We start from the raw sequence: 23,133 nt of genomic DNA on the forward strand, positions 1-23,133 counted from the left end.
CATTTTATCAAGGGGAGGAGCTAAGGGAGTGAGAATCAGGCAGATCAAGGACATGCTTCTTGAGGTAGGACAACTATTTAGACTTTGGGTAGCTTTGAAATGCACTTTGTTGGCAGTCAGCCATGTATTTTATACTCATACTTTATTTTTTCTTAAATAGCACAATACAATTGAAACACGCAGAGAAGTAGCCATCTGCTGCCTTATCACTTTCCTTGGAGAGAAGGAAGAGATCCTTTTCATGGAGTTCGGTATAAGTAATTCAGCATTGTGTGTGTGTGTGTGTGTGTGTGTGTGTGTGTGTGTGTGTGTGTGTGTGTGTGTGTGTGTGTGTGTGTGTGTGTTCCATTGATCATCTGAATTCATTAAGTTTCAGTAAGTATAAAAGTCTAATCTATAATTCACTAACCTATTAATTCCTTAACTTAAGGTTGGCCTTAAGTTAACGCCGAAGAACTTAAGGCCAACCTTGAAAGGCGGGTGATGAAAACTGCCATCATCAGTGACCGGTACACCCCTGGATCTAACCATAAGACTGCAACCATTGTGGTGGAGGAAACAAAAATCATGGAGGGCCAGAATTTCCCAAGGTGCTGTGTTTTGCTCATGGGCATAATATATGCTCTCAATCTGAGCTAATGCAAGGATCTGAAATATACTTTTGAAGTTGTTCAGAAGCTGTTCCTTGACCTTGATGGAACCATCATTATGTTAAAGATGTTGACTCTTTTTCAAAAATTGTTAACTGTTTTGAATCCTGTATGTGTAACATTGATCTTAAAGGTGTTTGCTGCATTGTGTAATAGAAAGATGCAAGATCTTGTAAAGTTTGGTAGGCATTGAAAGTTAACATTTACTGAACACTTGCATGGAAGTATTACTGTAACAAAATGTTTTCTAAGTAGATTTTTTTTTACCAATTGAACACATTTGTTTCTGTGGTGTTAAATACATAAAGGCAAATACTATAACTTGGCTGAGATGGTATAAATCTAAATTTCTGGTTTATTTTCACTTTTTAAATACAAAGTGTTGAAATGCCTACAGTTAAAAAATAAAGTTTTTTGATAAAAAAAAAATGTTGAATGAATTCCTTTCTTAAAAGCTATTACAATAAAAAAAATAAGAGAAAGCTAAAATGATGATAATAATGATGAAAATCAGCAACTTAATATTTTAAATAATGAACTTTAAAAAATAGTTTTTGTAATTGCTGTAATTAATTACATAACACTTAAAAATCATTTTTAAATAATGTGGAAAAAGTAATTGGAGGAAGAAAATTTTTACGAGTAAACAACTTAAAAATATGTTTTTAAGATACCAAATATTACATAAATGGTAATTAAAATCACCTTTGATTATGGAGGAAAAGTTAATTCCCCTAACTCAATATAGTTTGTTGGTTCAATCTAATTTCAACATAAGTTATCGTAACTCAAAAAGAGTAATGGAAACTGTTGCGTTAATTTTTTTTTGTTGAGCTTAAACAATAGTTTTTAGAGTGCACTGCCAGTATGTCAAGACAAATATCCACACCTACTGTAAGGAGATAGTAGTCAGTGATTGTTAGAGACAATGTCATATTTATCACAGTTTAATAAAGTCCATTTTCTGAGTGATAGCAATCAAAAGGCTGTTGATGGTCACTGCTGGGACATATGCTGACTCCACAATTGTCAGCATTTTGTTTGTGTTATAAAAGTACATAGTACAGTTTGTATCAGACACAGTCACTATGATTGATGATTTACAATTAGAGTAATTTAAAAGTAGTTCACAGTGTTGGGGGGGGGGGGGGGGGGGGGGTTGTAACATTAATAAACAACATATATAGATTTGCCAACATCTTCCCTTGGCTGCTTGCTTTAGGGGTTGCCACACTGGATCATCTGCTTTTAGCATGCAGCTCCTGTACGTAGGGCTCGAAGCAAAGAATAAAACAAAGCAAAGCTAAAAACAAACAAACAAACAAAAAACAAAAAAAAACCTTTCCACCTTATATATGTAACTACATCAAAGCAAAACAACCAAGAGTTTGAGTATTATTATTATTGATCTTTTCAGTTTTTTTTTGTTTTGTTTTTTAAAGAAACCTGTTCCCCTTATGTCATATTGACTCTCTCTGACTTTAAACAGCTTCTGAGTACTGCGCCAAAGAAAGTTATTTTGTGCTTTATACATTATCTGTGCCATTTTATATTCAACGAAATCATAAAATTTCAGGGTATTCAAATTAATAAACAAAATGTTAGTTGGTTCTATATAACATTTTGTTTATTAATCTGAATACCCTGAAATTTTATGATGTGATGGCATGATGGCTTTTCTTTTGATCTGAACATTCACATTAAAATATGTGAATTCTCTCACCTCAAGACATGTGTTTAGACAAATTGAATACTTGGTATTGACTACATCATAACATTTAAATGGTTGATCGCTCTAAATACCTTGGATTCTGAAATAACTACCCACAAGTGAATGTCAACATATCCACAATTCCGAAATCTTTTGATAAGTACTTATTCACGTTCACTTAATTTTCCCTCTCCTTTCATACTGTTTATGAAACAACAACAGCCATGAACAGTTCCAGTATGACCAGAATACACCTAACCCGCAGTGCCCTGCCAACACACGTATCTGATATCCACATTCCTGTGTTGTTCCTGGATCAAGAGAAAAATGTTGGTCTAGGATCAACATTGCAACAGACAAATCAATGCCAAAACTTTGAGATTTTTGCTGAATTTGAATAAACTTAGAGTGGCGTTGGGCAGAAATACTGTGGGACTGGGCAAAAGTGACAGAAACGGGAGCGAGCAGTAGTGGTCACAAATTCAGCGGCGCTGGGATTTTAAAAATTGTTTTGCAAAGGACCGATAAAAAGATAAATTGACACAAACCATTACCTTTGCCTGCATCATATGTAGAAATAATGTGTAATTTGTACTATACAGAGACTATGGTGTAGCTTATGAAAGCGGCCAGCAAAGTTCTCTATTCAAGTTCATCCATTCCCTTGCAGTCAATTTAGAAAATGGCAGCAGTAAAAGAAGTAGCTGGAAATGCCTAGGAAATGACAGTACTGATCTAGCCAATCACAGTCATTGTAGACTTCATCCACTCAGTGTTTAATTTAATTTCAATGGAGGTGCAGGCTCAGTTACTGAATTATGACATTGGGTTTCAGGGAGGTTTGAAGTTATGCTGTACATTACCTGTGGTGCAGATTTAACACAGAAGCATGAATCTCACTTAAAATCAGACAAATGTGGTAGTTGTGTGATATGATTTTTGCACTTTTATCAGGCACTATACATTTATCTTCTGCTGGTACCAAAGTATTTTTCATGGTTACATTTTTTAAGATATTGTCAAAATAGTCCTTAGAGTTTTGTTTTCTAAAAATCAAGAGAATGTAATTGAGGTATTTCAGAATACAGGGTGAGAGATATTTGTAATAAAGCACTAAAATGTACAGAGCAATGGCCTTATAAAGGCAAAAAAGTTACTGGATTCATCCTGAGGCTATAGAGAAGGCATTTGACTCTGTACTTTGCTTCTGTGCTGTTGTCTATCCCTGGGAACTATTTTTTATCTGATTTACAGTCTCCCAGGTGAAGCCTGAGTACCCCTTCAGTGTGCAGCTGCAACAAGTGTTCAAACTCAGCCGGCATTGCGTGAAAAAACGTTTTAACCGGTACATCATCATAGTAGTGGTTAGTCAGGGTATAGAGGTCATATGGGTGGTTACTAAAGGGCCAGAATCCATACAGATGTACATTTTCACACAATTCCAGGGCCATGCTAACCATAATGAATCCAGTGCTGAGCCGCCTTTCTTTCAGGCCTTCAGAGCTCCAGAATTGATCCAGACTGTGGAGGTACTGAGCGTTGGAGAAAACAGGTCGAATAGGGCTTTCAAAGTCCTCTATTGTATATGCAGCCCGCTGACACATAGCAGTATTCCTGCCAAAGGAGAAGGCAGGAAGGAGCAGCAGAGAGTTGCCGTACTTGTGCAGACTCTCCACAAATGGAAGGCGACGTCCAGTCAGCGCACCATACCTGTGCAAAAGAAACAGCTGACTTTGAGCAACAACGCATACATAATGTGAGGTGACAAGTAGGGATAGGAATCGAGAGCTGGTTCTCTAAAAGAACTAGTTCCCAGTGTTTGCCTATCAGTCACATTTGTTGTACTTGTCATCAGCTGTTTTAAGTTCATGTGCCAGAGGAGAAAAAAATAGCGGTGTGGCCTACAGTGTAGATTTGGACATTTAATTATTTTTTATTTAATTATTTTTGTTTTTATTGGGAAATACCTCTAATATATACAAAAATTTTAACAACAGCATGCAATTAAGTTGCAGAATGTAATGTCTTTGACATGCTGCTTAGCGGTGACTCAATGTGAAAACAATGAGGACCCAACGAGCCTCAATAAGAGAGTTGATAAGAAATCAAATTGGAAGGTGATTCTGATAATAGAATCAGAATCGTTAAATTCTTATCAGTTCCCTTCCCTAGTGACAAGGAATTATTTCTTTTGCTCACTTTTGGAAAATGATGCTTGGATTTGCTGTCGCAAGGCTAGTTTTGCTGCCAACATCTTTCTCATATCCATTTTCCAAAGGAGGTAAGTTGCACCTGAACAAACAAAAAAGTAGACACAGAAATGGTTAAGTGGAATTTCCACTCTGGATTTGGTCTACATTGGACACTTTTCTCACCTGATAACAAAGTCAGCAGAATCAATCATTTTTCCACAGCCACTGTCAAACAGGATCCCACCATTCCCAACAACCGAACAAGTGTCCCATTGTTTATTTGAGAAAGGATTCTCCTGGAATAGACAGCGAAAGACAAGGCATTATGAAAACACATTTACATTGTTGCTGATTTCACATGTTGAAGGAAAAAGGATTTTAAAAAGACATTTTATTCTAGTTTTATAGTCTGATGCTTTTTATGCTTGCTATTGCTAATGATAGGTCTGTCGTTTTTATAGATTACAACCATGGGAATATTATATCCAAAAGAACAATGATCACAAAAGTGTATATAAATAGTCATAATTATTAGAAATTATTAAAAAAAATGACAAATAACTTTGTTTATTGTGTGGGTTTTTTTCTCTTTTGGAAAAAAAAATGGGCAGCACGGTGGCACGGTGGTTAGCACTGTTGCCGCACAGCAAGAAGGTCCTGAGTTCAATTCCTCCATCAGGCCGGGGTCTTTCTGTGTGGAGTTTGCATGTTCTCCCCGTGTTTGCGTGGGTTCTCTCCGGGTACTCCGGCTTCCTCCCACCATCCAAAGACATGCAGCTTGTGGGGATAGGTTAATTGGATAATCCAAATTGCCACTAGGTGTGAATGTGCGAGTGAATGTGAGTGTGAATGGTTGTCTGTCCCTATGTGTTAGCCCTGTGACAGACTGGCGACCTGTCCAGGGTGTACCCTGCCTCTCGCCCAATGACTGCTGGGATAGGCTCCAGCGCCCCCCGCGACCCTGAAAAGGACAAGCGGAAGCGAATGGATGGATGGATGGAAAAAAAAATTACACACAAAAGTAAATAGAGCTGAAACAGACTATATAAATACAGCGTCTTATAAATGCAATAGCTCCTCTAATGGACAGTGTATCAATTGGGATATGCTCCGATATCAAGCATCTCCAAATAAGATCATATTTAAGCTGTTTGGCCTTTTTAGCAGAGATGCAAAATGCTCCAGGCTTTTAATAACAATTTTGCTTAAATATGTTAACGGTACAGATTTTCAGACAGTTTCTCTCTTGTATGGCTCTGCAGACCGGTCAAGTTTGAGGCTTGAGGCAGACCAGACTACAAAACGTGTATAATTATATAATCACAAATGATGAATTATATTTGAGTTTCTTTCTGTGCAGCTATAAATTGATACAGAAAATGGTTCATCATAAAAATGTATGTTGTCATTGAGGCTGTAACATGTTGCTTTTCAGTTTCATAACCATTTTGATTTTGAGGTTGAAAAAAAATTCAATGCTAGGGACGGTCGTGGCTCAAGAGTTGGGAGTTCGCCTTGTAATCAGAAGGTTGCCGGTTCGAGCCCCGGCTTGGACAGTCTCGTCGTTGTGTCCTTGGGCAAGACACTTCACCCGTTGCCTACTGGTGGTGGTCAGAGGGCCCGGTGGCGCCAGTGTTCGGCAGCCTCGCCTCTGTCAGTGCGCCCCAGGGTGGCTGTGGCTACAATGTAGCTTGCCATCACCAGTGTGTGAATGTGTGTGTGAATGGGTGGATGACAGGTTGTGTAAAGCGCTTTGGGGTCCTTAGGGGCTAGAAAAGCGCTATACAAATACAGACCATTTAGATTTCAGTAAATTGCAGATTGCAGTCACTTCAATTCTGTTTTCTTATTCCTCCTAGTTTGAGTGCATAATCCTTGCTATAACGGCTGCTATACAACAAACAAACTGCTGTTTGTGTAAAAATCTGTATATTTTAACCTATTTGAACCGAGAAGGCTGACAGAGAAAGTTCTATTTGCCAAATAAGACTGAAACCAATTAAGTGCAGTGCCACCAATACCCACTACATCATTTAATCGAGAAATTAGAATATTGTGGTCTACTGTGTCAAAGGCAGCAGTTAAATCAAGCAAGACCAGAACATTGTGGTTACCAGAATCAAATGCCAGTAGGATGTCATTAAAAACCCTTAATAATGCAGATTCTGTGCTATGTATTTAGTTATAAATACTATATACACCATATACACATGCAGAACCCAAGAAAATCAATTGAGATAAAAAAAAAAAAAATACTGTTCACACTTTTTCAGGTTAGAACAGCACAAACAAAATTATCTCCAAAAGCTCATTTCAAAAGCAAAAGAGAGTTCAGTTGAAGATACAAAAAAATAGAAAAGTTGCGAAATAATCACTGTGTCAGTCAAATAAAACATAAGAGAACCAATGAAGATATCAAAGAAGCAGCACAAACAGTTTCCATGAATGAAAATGAACCTACCTTCAAAAACAAGTCGAATAAGTCCTTGTTCACCTGAAGAGTCCTCTTTTCCCCACTGTAAACAATATTCGATCCTATAGGAGTATTGTTCTGTGTCACAATGGCGTTGTCAAAGCCATTGCATGCAACTCTCAGATTAGTTCTGTAAAACAACAAACACTCAGTTAACACTGACTGACTTTTTACCAGATGAGTAGGTTCATACACTTCTGATGTTGCTGCATGTTTAACTTATGTTAGTAGTTATTGCCAACAAAAGGAAAGGTCAGTAATCTGTTTCTGAATGTCATGGCAAGGAACAATATTTTTTTCTGTTTATCATGTTCAATGGAAAGATAACACTCGACAGAGAGATAACATGGAAGGACACCTACAGAGAAGGGTGAGCAAACAAAAGGTTATTTGCTCACCTGTTGTTTGATCTTAACTATCCAACACCATCTTATTAAGATAGTTAAGATCCACAGTTAAACAAGGGAAGATGAAAAAAGGAGCAAACAAAACAGTTAGATCCAGTAAAAATAATAGCATAAAAAAGTTAACCCCATATGTTACTAGAATTTTCTCATTTTATTTTCTAGGGTTTAGATTAGTGACTACCACCACTGCGAGTGTTGACTCCAAAAGCTGTAAGCAATAAAGACAAATGCAACTCCTGATAATGTTTTTTCCAGCTCAAAACCTCTCCATTATATACTTATAATAACATCATTTGTCCATATGGCAAATATCTCTCTGCTCTTTGTTGTGCCATCAGTTTTCTTACAGTTCCTCTGTCCTAAACTCCTTGTGCGTCTTTACTCTTTCTTTCTTGTCTGTAGTTGATTCAGTTCATATAAAAGGTGTATATATATATGTATATGTATATATGTATGTATATGTATATATGTATGTATAAACCAGCCCATCATTATCATTTCCCCTCCGGTTGATATACTGGATATCATAGCATTATATCTCATATGCAAGACTAGGCTCCTGTTTGCTGTATGGTAATCTTTTTACATCCAATTCGTATTCTTCATAGAAGAAATATTAAGCATTAGTACTTACCTGAATTTTAAGTAATTTTTCTCGTTCTTCTTCCAGGTTTGATTGTAACGCTGATGTACTTTGTCAATGATTTCCCTGTGACACACACACACGTCCAAACACAGTCAGCAGATCATACCTGTACAGCTGACATGACTTCATTTTTGATGATGGCATAAACAAAGAGGTTTCTCAGGGAAACAGTGTGACAAATCATGCTTTTTCTCACTTGCAGGGTTTGAAAATTTCTGACAGCTTTGGGGCATGTTTCTTTTGAGGAGGTGGTTGGAAAGGTTCCTCACAACTGCAAAAGAAAATATTTTGTTGACAGATCAGACAGTTGAAAAATGCAGATACTGCAGTTAGATCTGCACAATAGCTAAGATTACATATTACAACAGCATTTTTTTTTTTACTATGGTCGGTTGAGCATGATGTCAAAGTGCTGTTTGAAATTCAACATTGTTGTGCGTTTCTTCATTTTTTCATTTTTTGTTTCGTATGTATTAAAACACGATTCTTTGATCCCCATGATAGAACAGAGAAAACCCGACTCATAGTGTCCAAAATATTTATAATTCTTTTTATTCAATCATCTTCCGGAAGAAAGAGCCCTGCACAGCCCCAAAAGCCAGTTGCAGAAACTCTAACATTAGAATTTAAAAACGTCTCACATATAGGTGTTATTTTGGTACTTTACACGTCACACAGTTTTGATACAAACACTCCTTATATGGAACAAGTTCCTCTTTTCTGTCTGGCTTCCTGTATTTATTAATATACTTGTATAGCTCTACACTAACTTCCTGTTTTTCAGTCTGGCTTGCTTTACAAACCTTCATTATTAAAGTACATAAAACAATATAATAAGAAAATAAGCACTAAGGATATATTAATTACATGACAGTTCTCCCCCTTTTCGTGTTTCCTAAGAAACACGACATAATTTCTAATTTATCCCATTAAGTTTACTTGCATGTTAAAAAGCTAAAATATAACAAAAGAGATTATGCTAAACAAAACGAAACCTTTGAATTGCCCAACCCTGTCTGTCCCCTCAAAGGGTTGTATGTTTTCAATGTTTCCTTATTATTTTGTCATAATTACTTCTATCCACAACAAATAAATCAAGCTCTAAGACAGCACCTGTGAAATGTGAAATATCCTAAATCTACTTCCTACACCCCCTTTTTACCCAGAATCCCAATTTAAACCCACTTCTGACTTCCCTCAGTGCTCACTGTAAACTCCAAAAAGATACAATTAGCTTTTTCTGGTAAAAGGTCCTAGATTATTTTGTCAATCTTTGGAAAACATCCTCTATAGAGTTAACCCGTTTCATCTTTAAAACTTAGTCCTGGTTTCTTCGCCCCCTTTAACAGGTAGCGCATATCCGGACTGAACACTGTGTTTGGGCAATTTACATAACATAGAAATCCTACAAACTATTCAATCTACACAACAAATTGTCTGAAACTGGGCGATTCTCTCTGCTCTGTGCTTCTTTTGAGTCCCCCTTTCTCTGGTTGGTTCCGTTCGGTCTGGGGCTTCCAGGATTCTCGCCACCCCTGTGGTTGCTGTGGTCCTGAAATCTTCTCCTGTAAAGGATAGAAAACAAAACGCCTCTCTCTGCTACACCTCAATAACCTACTGTGTTCATCTATTGTTCCCTTAATTATTCAAAGTTGGTTCAAAATATCATGTTCTGGGCTCTATCCTTTATATTAACTTTACTTAATCTTTACTTAATCTTAATTTACTTACTCTCAATGTTCTTTATGTGTGTTAGCAACACTTTTAATTTTATTAAACACACCCAGAGTAAGATATACACCATCACCATATCAGCATAAAAACAGACAGAGACGTTCCTCTTTCTATCACATTCTTCCATACATGGCAATTTGTTTCACCTCCCTTATGATTCCTTGGGACTTACAATTTCTTGACTCTTCTAGGCAGCTCAAATGCAGTTAGAAGCTAAATGAATTCCAGGCCCTCCGCCTGGCCTAACTTTAAATCATTTGTGTTTGTAAGCATGTATGCGGTTTAACCTTCTATTGCTCCAAGTCACTTACACAATAGATCGTCGGGTCATCGCTCCAAACGAAGCTTAAGACCTTGAATAGACTGAGCAACAACTCTTTCATGAGCACGATCTGCAATGTGTGTATACAATGATTATAGCTGCACCTTTAATAAAAGTTTTAGTCTGATGTCAGTAGCTTTAAAAAACATTGTAATGCAATGTTAAAGCCTATATTGCAGCAGTAAAATATTTTCTTTATTCCCAGGATTATCCTTCCCTCTCTTGACCTTTCAAAAAGAAATGTCACCGCACTTTGTGTCGTGTCACTCCTCGGCCCATTCGGTCCATCAATGGCATCATGGCCACCGGAACTACCGCTCCGGGGTCCACTGCCCTCGTTATTACCTTTTCCAGCAGTCCTCTGGCACAAGGAATGAGACAACAACCGCAGGTGACCAGTATCCCTAAAAAAAAAGCGGCAGTAGAAAACATTGCAGACACGAAAATCCCCTTCCATTTCCCAAACACGGAGGTCATCCAGCTGTCCAGCGGATTGTCGATTCCCGAGTGTTCATGCATGGTTTTAGACAGAGTTTTCAGCCCCTCCAGAACTCGGGTTACTGAGCCATCTGGAGCAGTATTGTTTGGGATGAAGGTACAACACGTCTCCCTCTAGTACCAGCTCTTTTAATAATTTACTTTTTTAAAGGGAAAAAACCATGGTCACTTGGACAAGTCTTTGTTATTCTATAACGGCATTTTTATATGAAAAGTCTAGCGATCCCCTATTTGACTCATAAATATTACTTGGGTTGTAATTATTTTCCTCTATCAAATTTAATTTACTGCTACAGTGGCCTGCTTTTGTTAATAGTAACATGAGTAACATCCAACATTTTCTCCCCTTTAACATTTGGTATTTCCCCACTATATAATGTACTACCATAATCTATACACCCAGTCAATAAAACAGAATTTTCTCAAAGCAAACATCAGCAACCCAAAATCAGCAGCCCCAGAATTAAGTCTTCCGCTCCTCCTGCTCATGGCAAAACAAAACAAAACAAAGCAAAGCAAAGCAAAGCATCCCCTTTCTCTTGCCAGCGTGGTGAATTGTTTGTCAACATTTATTCATCCCACCCTTGGTCCAGTCTTTATCTCAGTGTCCAGTCAGTCCAACCTTTAGTCCACAGCATCAGTCCAGTCACAGTCCATTCACACACATTCACTCAGATATTGCTGATAGTGGAGACTCCGCGCAAATAATCAGATTCTCCACCCTCAGCAACATGAGCTCATTCATTGGTTTTATTTTGTTTGGTTTTTTTGTTTTTTAGGAAAAGAGTTCTTTATGCTCTTGGACTGGATTGACTCGCTGCAATCCTTTTAGACAGGGACTTACAACCTGATCAGGTCCCCACAGGTAGCCTTTTCCTCGGCCCATTGTAATCTGGAAAAGCTCCCCTTAAATTTATTCTCCCGAAAATATTTACAGCGCTGTTAATTCAATCTTTCAGGCCTGCTTAGAACAAAAATGAGAAAAAGAGAGCTGATTATTAGCTCATCAAAGCACAAAACATAATCACCTGACAGGATTTCTCTTAAGTGCACTATTACAATTTTAAAGGGCCCAGTTCTAACCATGTCCATGATTAATAAAACTCCCTCTATTAAAATAAGAAAACAACCCCTCTGGCACAAGGAATGAGACAACAACCGCAGGTGACCAGTATCCCTAAATCAACCGACAGAATCAACCCATCACTAAAACAACAACCCCAAAAAATCTTAATCACAGCAAAGTTTTGCTTACTAATTTAACCATATGTTGGCCTCAGGTTCTTCAGCGTCCTGACAGTCTGAGGTCAACTGACATAATTTCACCTGCTAAATACACAGATAATCTTGTTAAAAGCCACACAGTTTTGCACACCATTGATATTCTCATTAAGCCCTTTCTAAAGACGTTATAACAATCTATCATCACTAAATACTAAATTTCCTTTCCAAATTTGGACTACTGCACTTAGTCACAGACCTGACCACTTTATTTAATTATCCTGTATGTTACCAAGCCATTCTTCTCACACAGTCACAGTGTGTCTTTCAGTGCAAGCTTCACTCATCCAGTCAGACAGGAAACCCAAGTTCTCCTTTTTCATTTCCCGTCCCCAGTCATTCAACTAATTTGCATACTGAGTCAAATCTCAAGAAGTTGCGTCCGCTCCACCACAACCACCCACACATGCAGGGCCTTGGAGTAGGGGTTTCTCTTTAACTGCCATGTGAGAGCTCGCTTATCAGGTTTAGTGACACATGGCACTGTAAATAATTCAACCAGAAACTTGGCCTGAACATTTCCAGTGATCTTAACCTATAACTTTCTTCCAACTTCTGCTGGTTGAATTATTTACAGCGCCATGTGTCAATAAACCTGACAAGCGAGCTCTCACATGGCAGTTAAAGAGAAACAGTTGAGAATGCAGGACAAAGCGGAAAGAGAACTGCCTGGTATTGGACTGTTGGAATGCTGTTATTTAATGTGGGAAATCAAAATTTGGGTTAGCAAACCTGGGAAAAAGAAAACTGACTGCTTAAGTGGGAAAATTGTGAAGGAGTCTGAAACACTGCAAAAAGAAACATATACAAAATCACACACACAAACAGAAAATGTATTAACCTTACTAACACTTACAAATACAAGAGAGCTCATGAAGATTAGACAGCATCTTGAGCATGTGAGTCTGTTTATCATATTGTCCAAGTCGCTTAGTGTGATGAAAAGTGATGCAAAGACCAGTGGACTAATAGCAAAGTAGTTAGAAAATGATCCAATTATAGCAGAGAAATGTGTAGGAAAGGCAGCTTTGAGAACATGCCCTGGTGGATCTGCAGCTCCACTGCACAGACATTGATTAAACCTGATTAATAACACACACACATGGAATGAAAATCAGCTTGCTATCTTTCATTAGTGTTAAAATAGTGTGAAGTTAACACACTTAAAGCCTGAAGTTGAGGAATAACTCAGGGAAGTTCCACGACAATAGAGTGATTTTTGTGAAAAGGAAAAAGTGATTAAAGCTTAAGCGCATTACCACCATGCCACTGCAGTCCAGATTACTCTCACAGATGGATGTGCTAATCTGACAAACTAATAAAGGTCTTCAAAAGGCGAGGAGGACAAATAGGAAGAAGACTGCAGAACATTCTGGAGCCCTCGGCCCAGGTAAGAAAAAAATTAATTTGTGTATACACTTTAGAGAAAATAATAATTTTAACAAAATGCTGCTTGTCACTCTATGCCAGGAGTATGTTGAAAATCACCTGGTGGGGGAGATGGTCACATCTTGCAGGAGCTTTCCTCTCTTCAGGAACTCTCTCTGCAGGAGGGGGAGATACAGGAGAGGTGGAGGAAGATCTCAGCCTGGGCGTTTACTGTCTTATGTAGTCTGGAAGATGAGTGGATGGTGGGGTGGGTGCAGTTTTCTCTGTGGTGGGGTTGGGTGGACTGTCCCGGGCTCTGTGGGGCCGGGAGGCGCTGCTGCACTGGGCCCCGGTCTGGATGGGCCTGGGCCCCCTTTCCCTGGCGGGTCGCAGAGTGTGGGAGTGCCTACTGGGGTCAGCGGGGGAGCTGGCCCCATGGAGGGGTTACCTGCCCCTCCCTTCCTTCCCTCCCCATCTCCAGCTGCCTCTCTCTTCCCGCTCCACCACAACCACCCACACATGCAGGGCCTTGGAGTAGGGGTATGTCACCAGGGTGCAGAGGAGGCTACCCCCCCCCCTCTGTCCCCTTCTGGCTGCCTCTGCCTCAATTTTATCCCACAACTTAGACATTCACATTATTCACACTCTCATTACACATACATATAGGATCTTGGGGGTGGGCACAATCACGGAGTCCAAATTACCATCAGGGTGTACACCTCACCCCTGGTGTCGTTGCCCACCTCTCAATTTTAAATACACTTAGACATTGAGGGCTATCAGGAGGGACTATGCGCTTACCTGCTGCTCCTTGGCAGGTAGCTCCATGCCCTCCTGGGTTTTAATTGCACCTTAGAACACACATGCATCAACACTACAATGAGCGGGTGGAGGGAGGTTTGGAGTCTTCTCCCACTCCCCATTCTCTGCGGCCTGCTGGAGCGGGAGGGCTAGGTGGAGTTGGCCGTCCGACTGCGGTCTGGAGTGTGGGGCCTCCCTGCTGCTACGGAGTCGGGGTGGTCTACCTCTCCCCACCGCAGGGAAAAGGGTAACACCACCTGGGTCTGGGTGCAGTTCCCCCCTCCAGGGGCAAGGGTACCTAGACCCGGTTTGTAGAGTACGCTTGGGGAGTGTGATCGTGTGTACAGCGTCTCTTTATGTCTGTCTCCACGTTGGTTGAGTGTGGAGTGAGTGCATTTGAGAGCATGAGGGGGGGAATGGATGTTTGTGTCTGTGTGTGCCTGTATGTCTGTGTCTATATGTCAGGTTGGGTATCAGACGCCACCTCTCTGGGGACACCTCAGGCCCTCCAAGGTTTGGAGGCCTATCTCCACCTACCACCACTTCCCCTGCCGGTTGCGGACTCCCTCAGGTGTCGGTGCGTTGGTGGTTCTTTGTGTCTGGGGGTGGGCGTCCAGGTACACACCGGCTCACTCCTTGGCGGCCGCTTATCGGGGCCTGGAGCCTGGGGCTCGCTCGGGCCCCTTCGGGGGTGGGGTGCCCCCGGCCTCTCGGCCTGGGACTCGGTCACTCAGCCACAGCTGGCGGCCGGCGGAGCTCACGGGCGCGTCACTGCAACTCCCCCTGGCTTCTGCTCCACGGCTGCTGAGTGAACCCTCATCTGGGACTCTCCTCAGCTCTTACTGGAACAGTGGCGCGGCTGCCCCTCTGTTGGTCTTCCATGGTTTCTTGTGTTCTGGGGGCCTCTGGATGTCTGGAGTTTTGATCTCCTCCATACCTGCTTCACACCCTGGAGGACGGGGCTGTGGCCCCCCCACACTCCCTAGCAGATCGTTACATGGAGAAACCTTTGGAATACAAGCGCGCTGATCCACACAGGTATGCACACGGGTGTTCACTGCTCGTAGACCCAAATTACACCTTTCTTGGCTGCTACCTCGAAGCACATCTGTCCTGCGTGCTGCACAACAACATTGAATATTTAGTATTTACTGCTGTTTACACTTAGCTAGATTAATGCGATGGTGTTGTGTTTAGTATGTTGCTTTGTTTTTTGTTTTTTTTGTCTTTTTTTGCTTGTTTTCTATTCTTCTCTCAACAGGTGATCCAGGAGATTTTTTTTTCTCCCCCCCTTTCTCACTGTCCCTCTCCCCTTCTGTTTTTCCTTTCCTTCCTCTTTCTTTCTCCCTTTCCTATCTCTCACTCATGTCTGTCCCGTCTGTAACATCTGAAAATAAAATATAATAAATAATAAAAACAAAGATCGACCAAATGGACCAATACAGCAATGCCACAATGATCCATTTGGCAAAGTAAATCCATTGGGTATCCTTGTTGGTCTTCAGACAACAATTCTGATGGCTAAAGAACCAAATGGGACAGGCGAAAAAAAAAGAAAAAAAAAAAAGAAAAAAGAAAAAAAAAAGAAAAGAAAATCACCTGGGATTTTCACAATTTACCCTGGGTGCTTTTTCTTTTACCTGTGTTAGAACTATGTGTGGAGTTCATAGTTGAACACCTCTCTATGCTCTGACAGTATTCTGCTTCTTTGCATGGAGATTTCACTTCATGCATTACCTTTTTAAGCATTCTGAGGACTCAAATCACATGCTGTAATGAATCCATTTTTGTTCACCTAATGTGTTAATGTTAACATTTTTTGGAATAGTGACACAGATTGAAATAAGATTTGGTATAATGTTCTTTGACCAGTGTTCTGTTTAATTAAATTTTGGAATTCTGCATTTTCTAGGCCACAGATGAAGCCATTATCCAACGATCTAATAAGGAAACAACCATGGGAATTTACATCATAAAGTCAAGAGATGCCAATGGCAGCCCTGAGGACATCGGGATAGTCCTTGAAGGCCAGAGAGTCTGGCAGGATTTGGATAACTATACCCTAGCAGCTGCAATGCTGTTTGGACTAATGTACACTTTGAACCTCACCTACCCACTGGAAAAGTATACCTTCGAGGTATTATAGAAACTGGTTATGGAGCTCAAACAGAACAGCCTTTCAAAGAAGGCCCAGGTTTTCAGGACCAGACTGTACGATTGAACAGTTTTCCAGTTATGATGTGGGAACAACATGTTTACCTCTTTGAATATGTACCATCCTTTCTTTTAAGCCAGCACTGGTAAAGTTGCAGTACATAGTGAAACTTATTTTTCTGGCACTTTTCAACTTGGGGCCTTTATTACTGCAGTTTTCACTTTTCAAGCCATTGCTCTTTTAAAAAAAAATTCTAACTTTGAATGTCCATTTTTCTCAATGGAAATGGTGCCTTGCACCAATTTCACCAGTTTGCAATTTTTTTCCCAAGGTGCACCACTACAAACAGACATCGTGTAGTATTAGTGGTTGTGATGTTTAGTGATAGAAGCAAGCCAATACTAATCAGTTTAGGTCTCTTGGTTGTGTGCCTGTGGGTTATAATGTTATTTTAAGTCTCTTCTTTGTGTCACTTTAATAATTACACCCCTGTTGCCATATTACCTTATGGCTCTTACATTTAAAAAACCATTTTTTACATAAGCGCGATGTCATAAGGCCCCACAATGTTGAATTCAGGTTACAGCAGATAACTTTGAGGAATGTTGTGGAATGTTTTTCAAGAGATGCATTGTACAAATATGACTCATGTATATTTTGGAAGCCTGAATTGAAAGTCCATTGTTACAACTGTGTAGTATTTTCAAAAATACAGGTCATTGTTCAAAAATGTTTTGCTTATTTCTTTGATTGAGAGAAAGTGTACAGTACATACAGTAAGATCAGCCTTAATTTAGTTTTATTTATTGAACACTCAATTATATATTAGATTATATATTATATATTAGAAATTTGTTATAAAATAAAATAAGCTTACCATAAAATAATCTTGTCAATATAACACATAGTAGTCCAATACAATTAACACAAAAAGTTCATGTCTGATAAACAAGTGGTTTCTATAAATATTTGACCGGAATGAAAAACATAACAACAACATAAAAAAGTCATGTTCGTGTTACCGGAAAAATGTCTGCAGGTATAACATAAAAAACGAAGGTTAACCAAATATAACTTAATTTCGTGCAACCGCTTACAATAATTTTTTTATGTTTATCCCACTGATTATTTTTTTCAGTGTAGGTCGGGCCCTTGTTCGCATGGTACTCTCAACAACTAAGTGATACACCTATCTTTTGTCTTCCTATGGAATCACAACAATTAAATGATACCCGTGGTGGGCTTTTGCAATCCTGAACAATTTCAAACAATTAACCGGCTGTTGAAAAGACGGAGCGGGTCTGTGCGACTGGTTTTAGAAGTATCACTGCAGCGTTTATTTTCTAAAGGGCTGAATGTTATTTGTATGGAAGCCCGTTTCCGCCACTAAAAAAAAAAAAAAAAAAGGATCCATAACTCAAAATTTCGAGTTATTATCTCGAAATTTCGACATATTAACTCAAAATTTTGAGAAAAGCAACTTGAAATTTCGAGTTAGCGCTGCCAATCAGTAATCTACGTGAATGACGTCATTTCCATGTTACCCGGAAGCTGAAGCCCTCAGCTACAAATGCTACAGCTAAGCTACCGGTATTACATCCAGTCGTGAATGCACAGATTGCTGAGTGTTTTCAGCCTGGCTTCACAAATGATGAAATCCCTGTGTTATTAGCTGAATCACATGGTGTTACTATCAGCAAACATACTTTAATTTGTTGGGATCCGTTTTTGAGTGCGCGGTCCTGCGCCATATGCTTCCGGGTAACCTCATTCACGTATATTTTTGATTGGCAGAGCTAACTCGAAATTTCGAGAAAAGTAACTCGAAATTTCGAGTTATATTTCTCGAAATTTCGAGATAATAACTCGAAATTTCGAGAAAATAACTCGAAATTTCGAGTTATGGATACTAGCTTTTTTTTTTTTTTAGTGGCGGAAACGGGCTTCCATATATTTGCGACCATCTGTTGTGTTAAAAACTATTCTGAAACCATGAAACCCCTTACGGAAGAAATTCCCGTTTGATCCATTTTTAAATAAATAAAATGCTTGCATCACTGCATGCTGTGACATCAGAATCACAAAATGAGTGTGATTAAAACACAATTAGTTTGAAAGAGCGATACTGGCTGCTTTGGGGGGGAAAGGTGACATCGTGTTCAATGTGTTTTAGAAGTAGCCCAATAGCGTTTATTTTCTAAAGGGCTGAATGTTATTTGTGACCATTTACTGTGTTAAAAAACTAGCTGGCTCTGTCTCTCTCATAGTTCAACATTCCGAAATCCCGATTTTTAAATAAAATGATCGCATCAACCCGTGAACAAAAACCCCAGTAGATGCGTAAAAACTAGTTAGATTAAAAACTAGTGGTTTGATTAAATGAAACGCTTGTGAACAGGCTGACATTGCCCATTCAGAAGAAATTCCCATTTGTGCCGTTTTTAAAATAAAATGCTTGCATCGCTGCATGCTGAGACATTGTCAGAATCACAAAATTAGTGTGATTAAAACACTGTTACCAACACTTTTGACTAGATGTAAATAAAAAGCATTCCAGCTTTGTTAATGCGCACTGTGAAGCAAAACGGCTTCCACCCCTCCATACAAAAACAAAGAATTGCTCTTAAGAACACATATGTCTGCATAACTGAATGTTGAGGCACGCAAAAGCCATAAAATAGTTTAATTAAAAACCCTATGGTTTGTTTAAATTAAAACCCAGTTAAAAACACATAAACTCATATAACCTCTCTGACGCCCTGTGTGTTTCCACACATGAACTCGCGTACCCAGAGCACACCTGAACGCACACACGCACGAAACCATCAAACAGGTTGCCAACCTTTTGCCATCGTTTTACTACTAACACTGAAGAAGCGCTTTACTTTTGACACTTTAATTAATTTAATGATACTATGTTTATTATAATACTTCTTCAAGAGCCTCTTTAGTTTTTGCTCTTTGAGCACAAAGGTAGTTATGTACTTACTTGCTGTCCAACATGTACCAGATAAGGGTGGTCATCACGGTCCCCAAACTGAGGAAAGTGAACATGAAAGACAAGAAAGACTTCATACGATGTCCTCTCATACCTCTCCCCTCCTGTTAGTCTTACACTTCAGTCTGTCCAAATTTTCTCTCCCCCTCTTCTTCCTTCTCCCGCTTTTACCTTTCACAAAACTCACTTTTTTTTTATCTGCCCTATTCCAGTTGCTTAGGTTTTCAGTTTTTTCCCACTCCTACTCAGATTGCTCTACCTCAAGCATTACATGCCAGCTCAATGAAGACTATGAATCCCATTATGAACCCTAGCCTGTTTGGCGCCCTGGGCGAACACTCCCTCCCCAATGAGAACAGGACAAATCAACAATTGACAATGACTAATTAATACTAAAATCTGTAGCATATTGTATTGTTTGGAGTTTAGTCTGTTACTGTTGCTAGTTTTACCATTTCTTCTTGGATCGACTGTAACCCACATAATTTCCTTAGAGATTAATAAAGTATTCTGATTCTGATTGTTTCAGGATACATGAGCTGCCATTATCCAATCACACATCTGCTTACCTGTATCTTTTGCTCGTTTCTCCTTCTCCTCTTTTCTATTTTTTTCTAAACAGAGCACCTGATGGCTTTGAACTTTTCTTGTCCATCTTCCATTGATTTTCATTTTGCACTCCAATATGAACACCCATCTCTCAACCCGAGGATCACCACAACATAACCTAACAGACCTACACCTTAGTTCACAGGTTCACTTTGTCTAGGGTGCATTTCTGAGATTTCACACAACCCAGGATTCAAATCATGAATACATAATGGTCTTGGATTTACAACATTATAAATGAAATGTGCTCTATTTGGAAGCAGCCGGCCTTTTCGACGGGTTGTGTGTGAGACTTTAAATCATCAAACTGTAAATTTTAAATTGTTATTGATCCCTTTACCTCTAGTCCTAAAGCGTATATTTATTTTCTTACTCTTCTTATATATATTGTTTGTTTACTTGCACTGCTGTAACTGGAGCCTCGTCGTCTCGTCTCTCTATATATTGGATTGTATGTAGCGGAGATGACAATAAAGTTTACTTTGACTTCGGCAGCAAGCAGGCGCACCGAGGGCTCTAGCGCTCACTTTTCGCGTATAGAATTTCGAAAAAACATCAGTGCAAATTATAAGTCTGTATTATAATGTCTGGTGTTTTCGTGTTTGTTGCTTTGTTTTTATTTTGTTTTATTTTGCAAGTTGGTTATTAGATGCTGCTCCAGCCGGTCAGTGAATCCCCCGCCGCCCCGCCCTCTCCTCCCTGCGCCGCAAGCAGCAGGCGCACCTCGCAAACGAAGGGCGCCCTTACTCCCCGCAAATGGGCGATAGAAAACCGATCGGTGCGTATGCCATTCCCAATGTGTGCTGGCTGACGTCGGGGGAGCTTGAGTACAAGCATTTTTTTTGGCCAATGCCCGTTATGCCGCCCAATCAATCAGATGAACTCCTAATACCAACCAAACGCTTATGAACACATAAAAGCTTTCAGCTGGTGTTTCTCTAACTAAGTAACGAACAGCTGGAAAAATGAGAGAAGTGGGAAGTGATGATTTACTTGCTCTCTGTTGCCAAATGACTAATGTTAGCAGAATTAAATTCTTGCAGTGATTAGATTAATACTGGCAAAGCACTTTTTTCAAAATTAACTAAAAAAAAGCATGCCTTTAAAAACACATCTGATAATGTATTAATATTTTAAAATTGTATTATATTTTACTTAAAACTACATTATACAAGCATTTCACATATCAGTACATGCAAGTGTCCACTTTGTGGCAGCACTTCTTCACCACTATGTTGTCACTGTTGCATATATATTATACCTGCACATTGTTACTGCTCTTTTGAAACAGATGCCTCCCAAAACAAATATTTTTAATCAACTATTTGCTCAAATTACCACAGATATTCAGATATTCTTGTGTATTATGCTTTTGGTCCCTACCAAGAACTAACGCCCCAGTTCTTGACTGTTGTTTATTTTTGTTCCTTTTTTTTCTGGCAGCTTGGTCCTTCAAGCTGGATCTCAACATTTCCCCCACTCACCTCGGGAACATGACCGAGACCGTGCATACGGGAGTCTGGGGCTCCACCCCAGTATTGGGGTTAGAAGTGCTGTTTCAGAATGTAGAGAGCGGGAGCTAGAGGCAACTGAAAGAGTGACGAGAATCATAAACTAGAGGAGCAACTAGAATTGGGAGCAAGTGGCCTGGGACCTCGAAAAGGAAACCTCACACGGAAAATAAGATAGGCCTGCTACTAGAATCCTAGAATCTGACTTTTCTAGACTTTTCTAAGAGAGACTAGTCATTTAAAAGGGTGTGATCAAAGCCCAATGATCAAACACCACTTGTTGTAGAGACCCACCTTTTAGCACATCCCAGCACACCCACTCACTTCACCAGATGCACCTTGTTTAGTTCTCTCACCTTTGATTGGGTGTGGTGCTTGTCCTTAATTGCACTCACCTGTCACACATTATATAAGGACTGCATTCACTTTTGGCTCACTTTTTCTTCACTCCCACACGGAGCGGCAGCAGAGCAATGGCAGTCCATGTGTGTCCTTCCTTCCTTCCTTCCTTCCTTCCTTCCTTCCTTCCTTTATTGATTTGGAGAATAAAAGGAAAACCCTGTGAATGATTAGATGACTGCTTATTCTTATTCTAATCGGATGAGCCCATGATGCTGATTACTTAAGCCCTGAGCCTTCCTTCCTTCAAAACACCACTGATCAAAGCCCACTGATCAATGGCCATGAGTACCATTCACAGAGAGTTGGGGAATGACTGCAATCACAGCATTGTAAGATGGCGAAAGATGTACCCTTAGGCCCCCACCTCGATTCAGAGATGGTCTTTCCCTTTTCACGTAAATAGCCTCCAGAGGAACCAGTGTTCCTCTGGTTTGAGCGCTGGCCTGTGTGGACTCCTAGCCTGACGAGTTAGCTCTTCTGTGTTGTGCCATCTGCTTCACCAGAGGTTGTTTGGTTTCCCTGATCTATAAATCTTGGCAATTCTCCTGGCACTAAACAGCGTACACTATGTTACTCTGTTTGTATCGGGTGACCCGATCCTTGGGGTGGACCAGTTTTTGGTGCAGCGTGTTTTGGGGTTTAAAAGCCACAGAGACATGGCGTTTAGAAAAAATGCATCTCAGCTGGTCCGATACTCCTGACATGTACGGGGTCACTAAGTGTTTTCCCTTAGGCAGCAGTTGTCCTTCTCTCCTGGATCAGCTGGAGCTTTCTTTTGGTGCCTTACCAGTTTTGACACATGTCCAGCTGGGATAACCACATTTACGAGGGGGCTTCTTGATGTGATGTTCATCTGCTTCCCTGGCTGCTGTGGCTGTGGGTGGGGATGGTGTTCGCTCTGTGTTGTAGTGTCCTGATGACACCCAGATGAACAGAATCAATCTTTTGGGATTTACTTACCTGGATGATTGAGCATGCATCAAGACATGTCATTTAAGGGAATGAAACACATGAAAAAAATGTTGAATAACAAAACTGTGATTTCCTCAAATTCTGTTCCACAGCAGGAACCAGGACCTTCAACAGAAAAGGGTGAAGCCAGGAGACTGGGTGTTCCTTAAAGTCATTAAGAGCAGTGAAAATAGTGGAGAGAAGAACCTGGATGTGTCTAAGCCATTGTAAGTCTGCCACACATGTCAACCACAAAGACAACAAATAAAGCTGAGGTAAAGCAACACTTTCAAATGCACTTTAAAACTATCTATGCAATGGAACCTGTACTTGTGCCCTAGTTTATCTGGTTATATCTTTTACTGTGGTTTTAGGCCTAAAGGCAAACACTTTGGCATCAGAAAGTAAACTTTCTCACAAATTC

General features: G+C 39.9%; 1 protein-coding gene across 1 annotated transcript; it reads right to left on the reverse strand.

Annotated features, from left to right (window-relative positions):
• Window positions 1–1,581: 1,581 nt before the first annotated feature.
• LOC101469284 (alpha-2,8-sialyltransferase 8F) lies at window positions 1,582–21,508 on the reverse strand. The gene is made up of 8 exons (XM_012919376.4): window positions 21,330–21,508; window positions 19,228–19,275; window positions 8,276–8,350; window positions 8,068–8,142; window positions 7,015–7,156; window positions 4,737–4,849; window positions 4,561–4,653; window positions 1,582–4,071 (listed from the first exon to the last, which is right to left on the reverse strand). Exons 1-8 carry the CDS (start codon window positions 21,338–21,340, stop codon window positions 3,594–3,596), a joined length of 1,035 nt encoding a protein of 344 aa, XP_012774830.1. The 5' UTR covers window positions 21,341–21,508; the 3' UTR covers window positions 1,582–3,593.
• Window positions 21,509–23,133: the final 1,625 nt, after the last annotated feature.

This window comes from Maylandia zebra, linkage group LG4, assembly GCF_041146795.1.
Source record: "Maylandia zebra isolate NMK-2024a linkage group LG4, Mzebra_GT3a, whole genome shotgun sequence".
In the NCBI taxonomy this organism is placed as follows: Eukaryota; Metazoa; Chordata; class Actinopteri; order Cichliformes; family Cichlidae; genus Maylandia; species Maylandia zebra.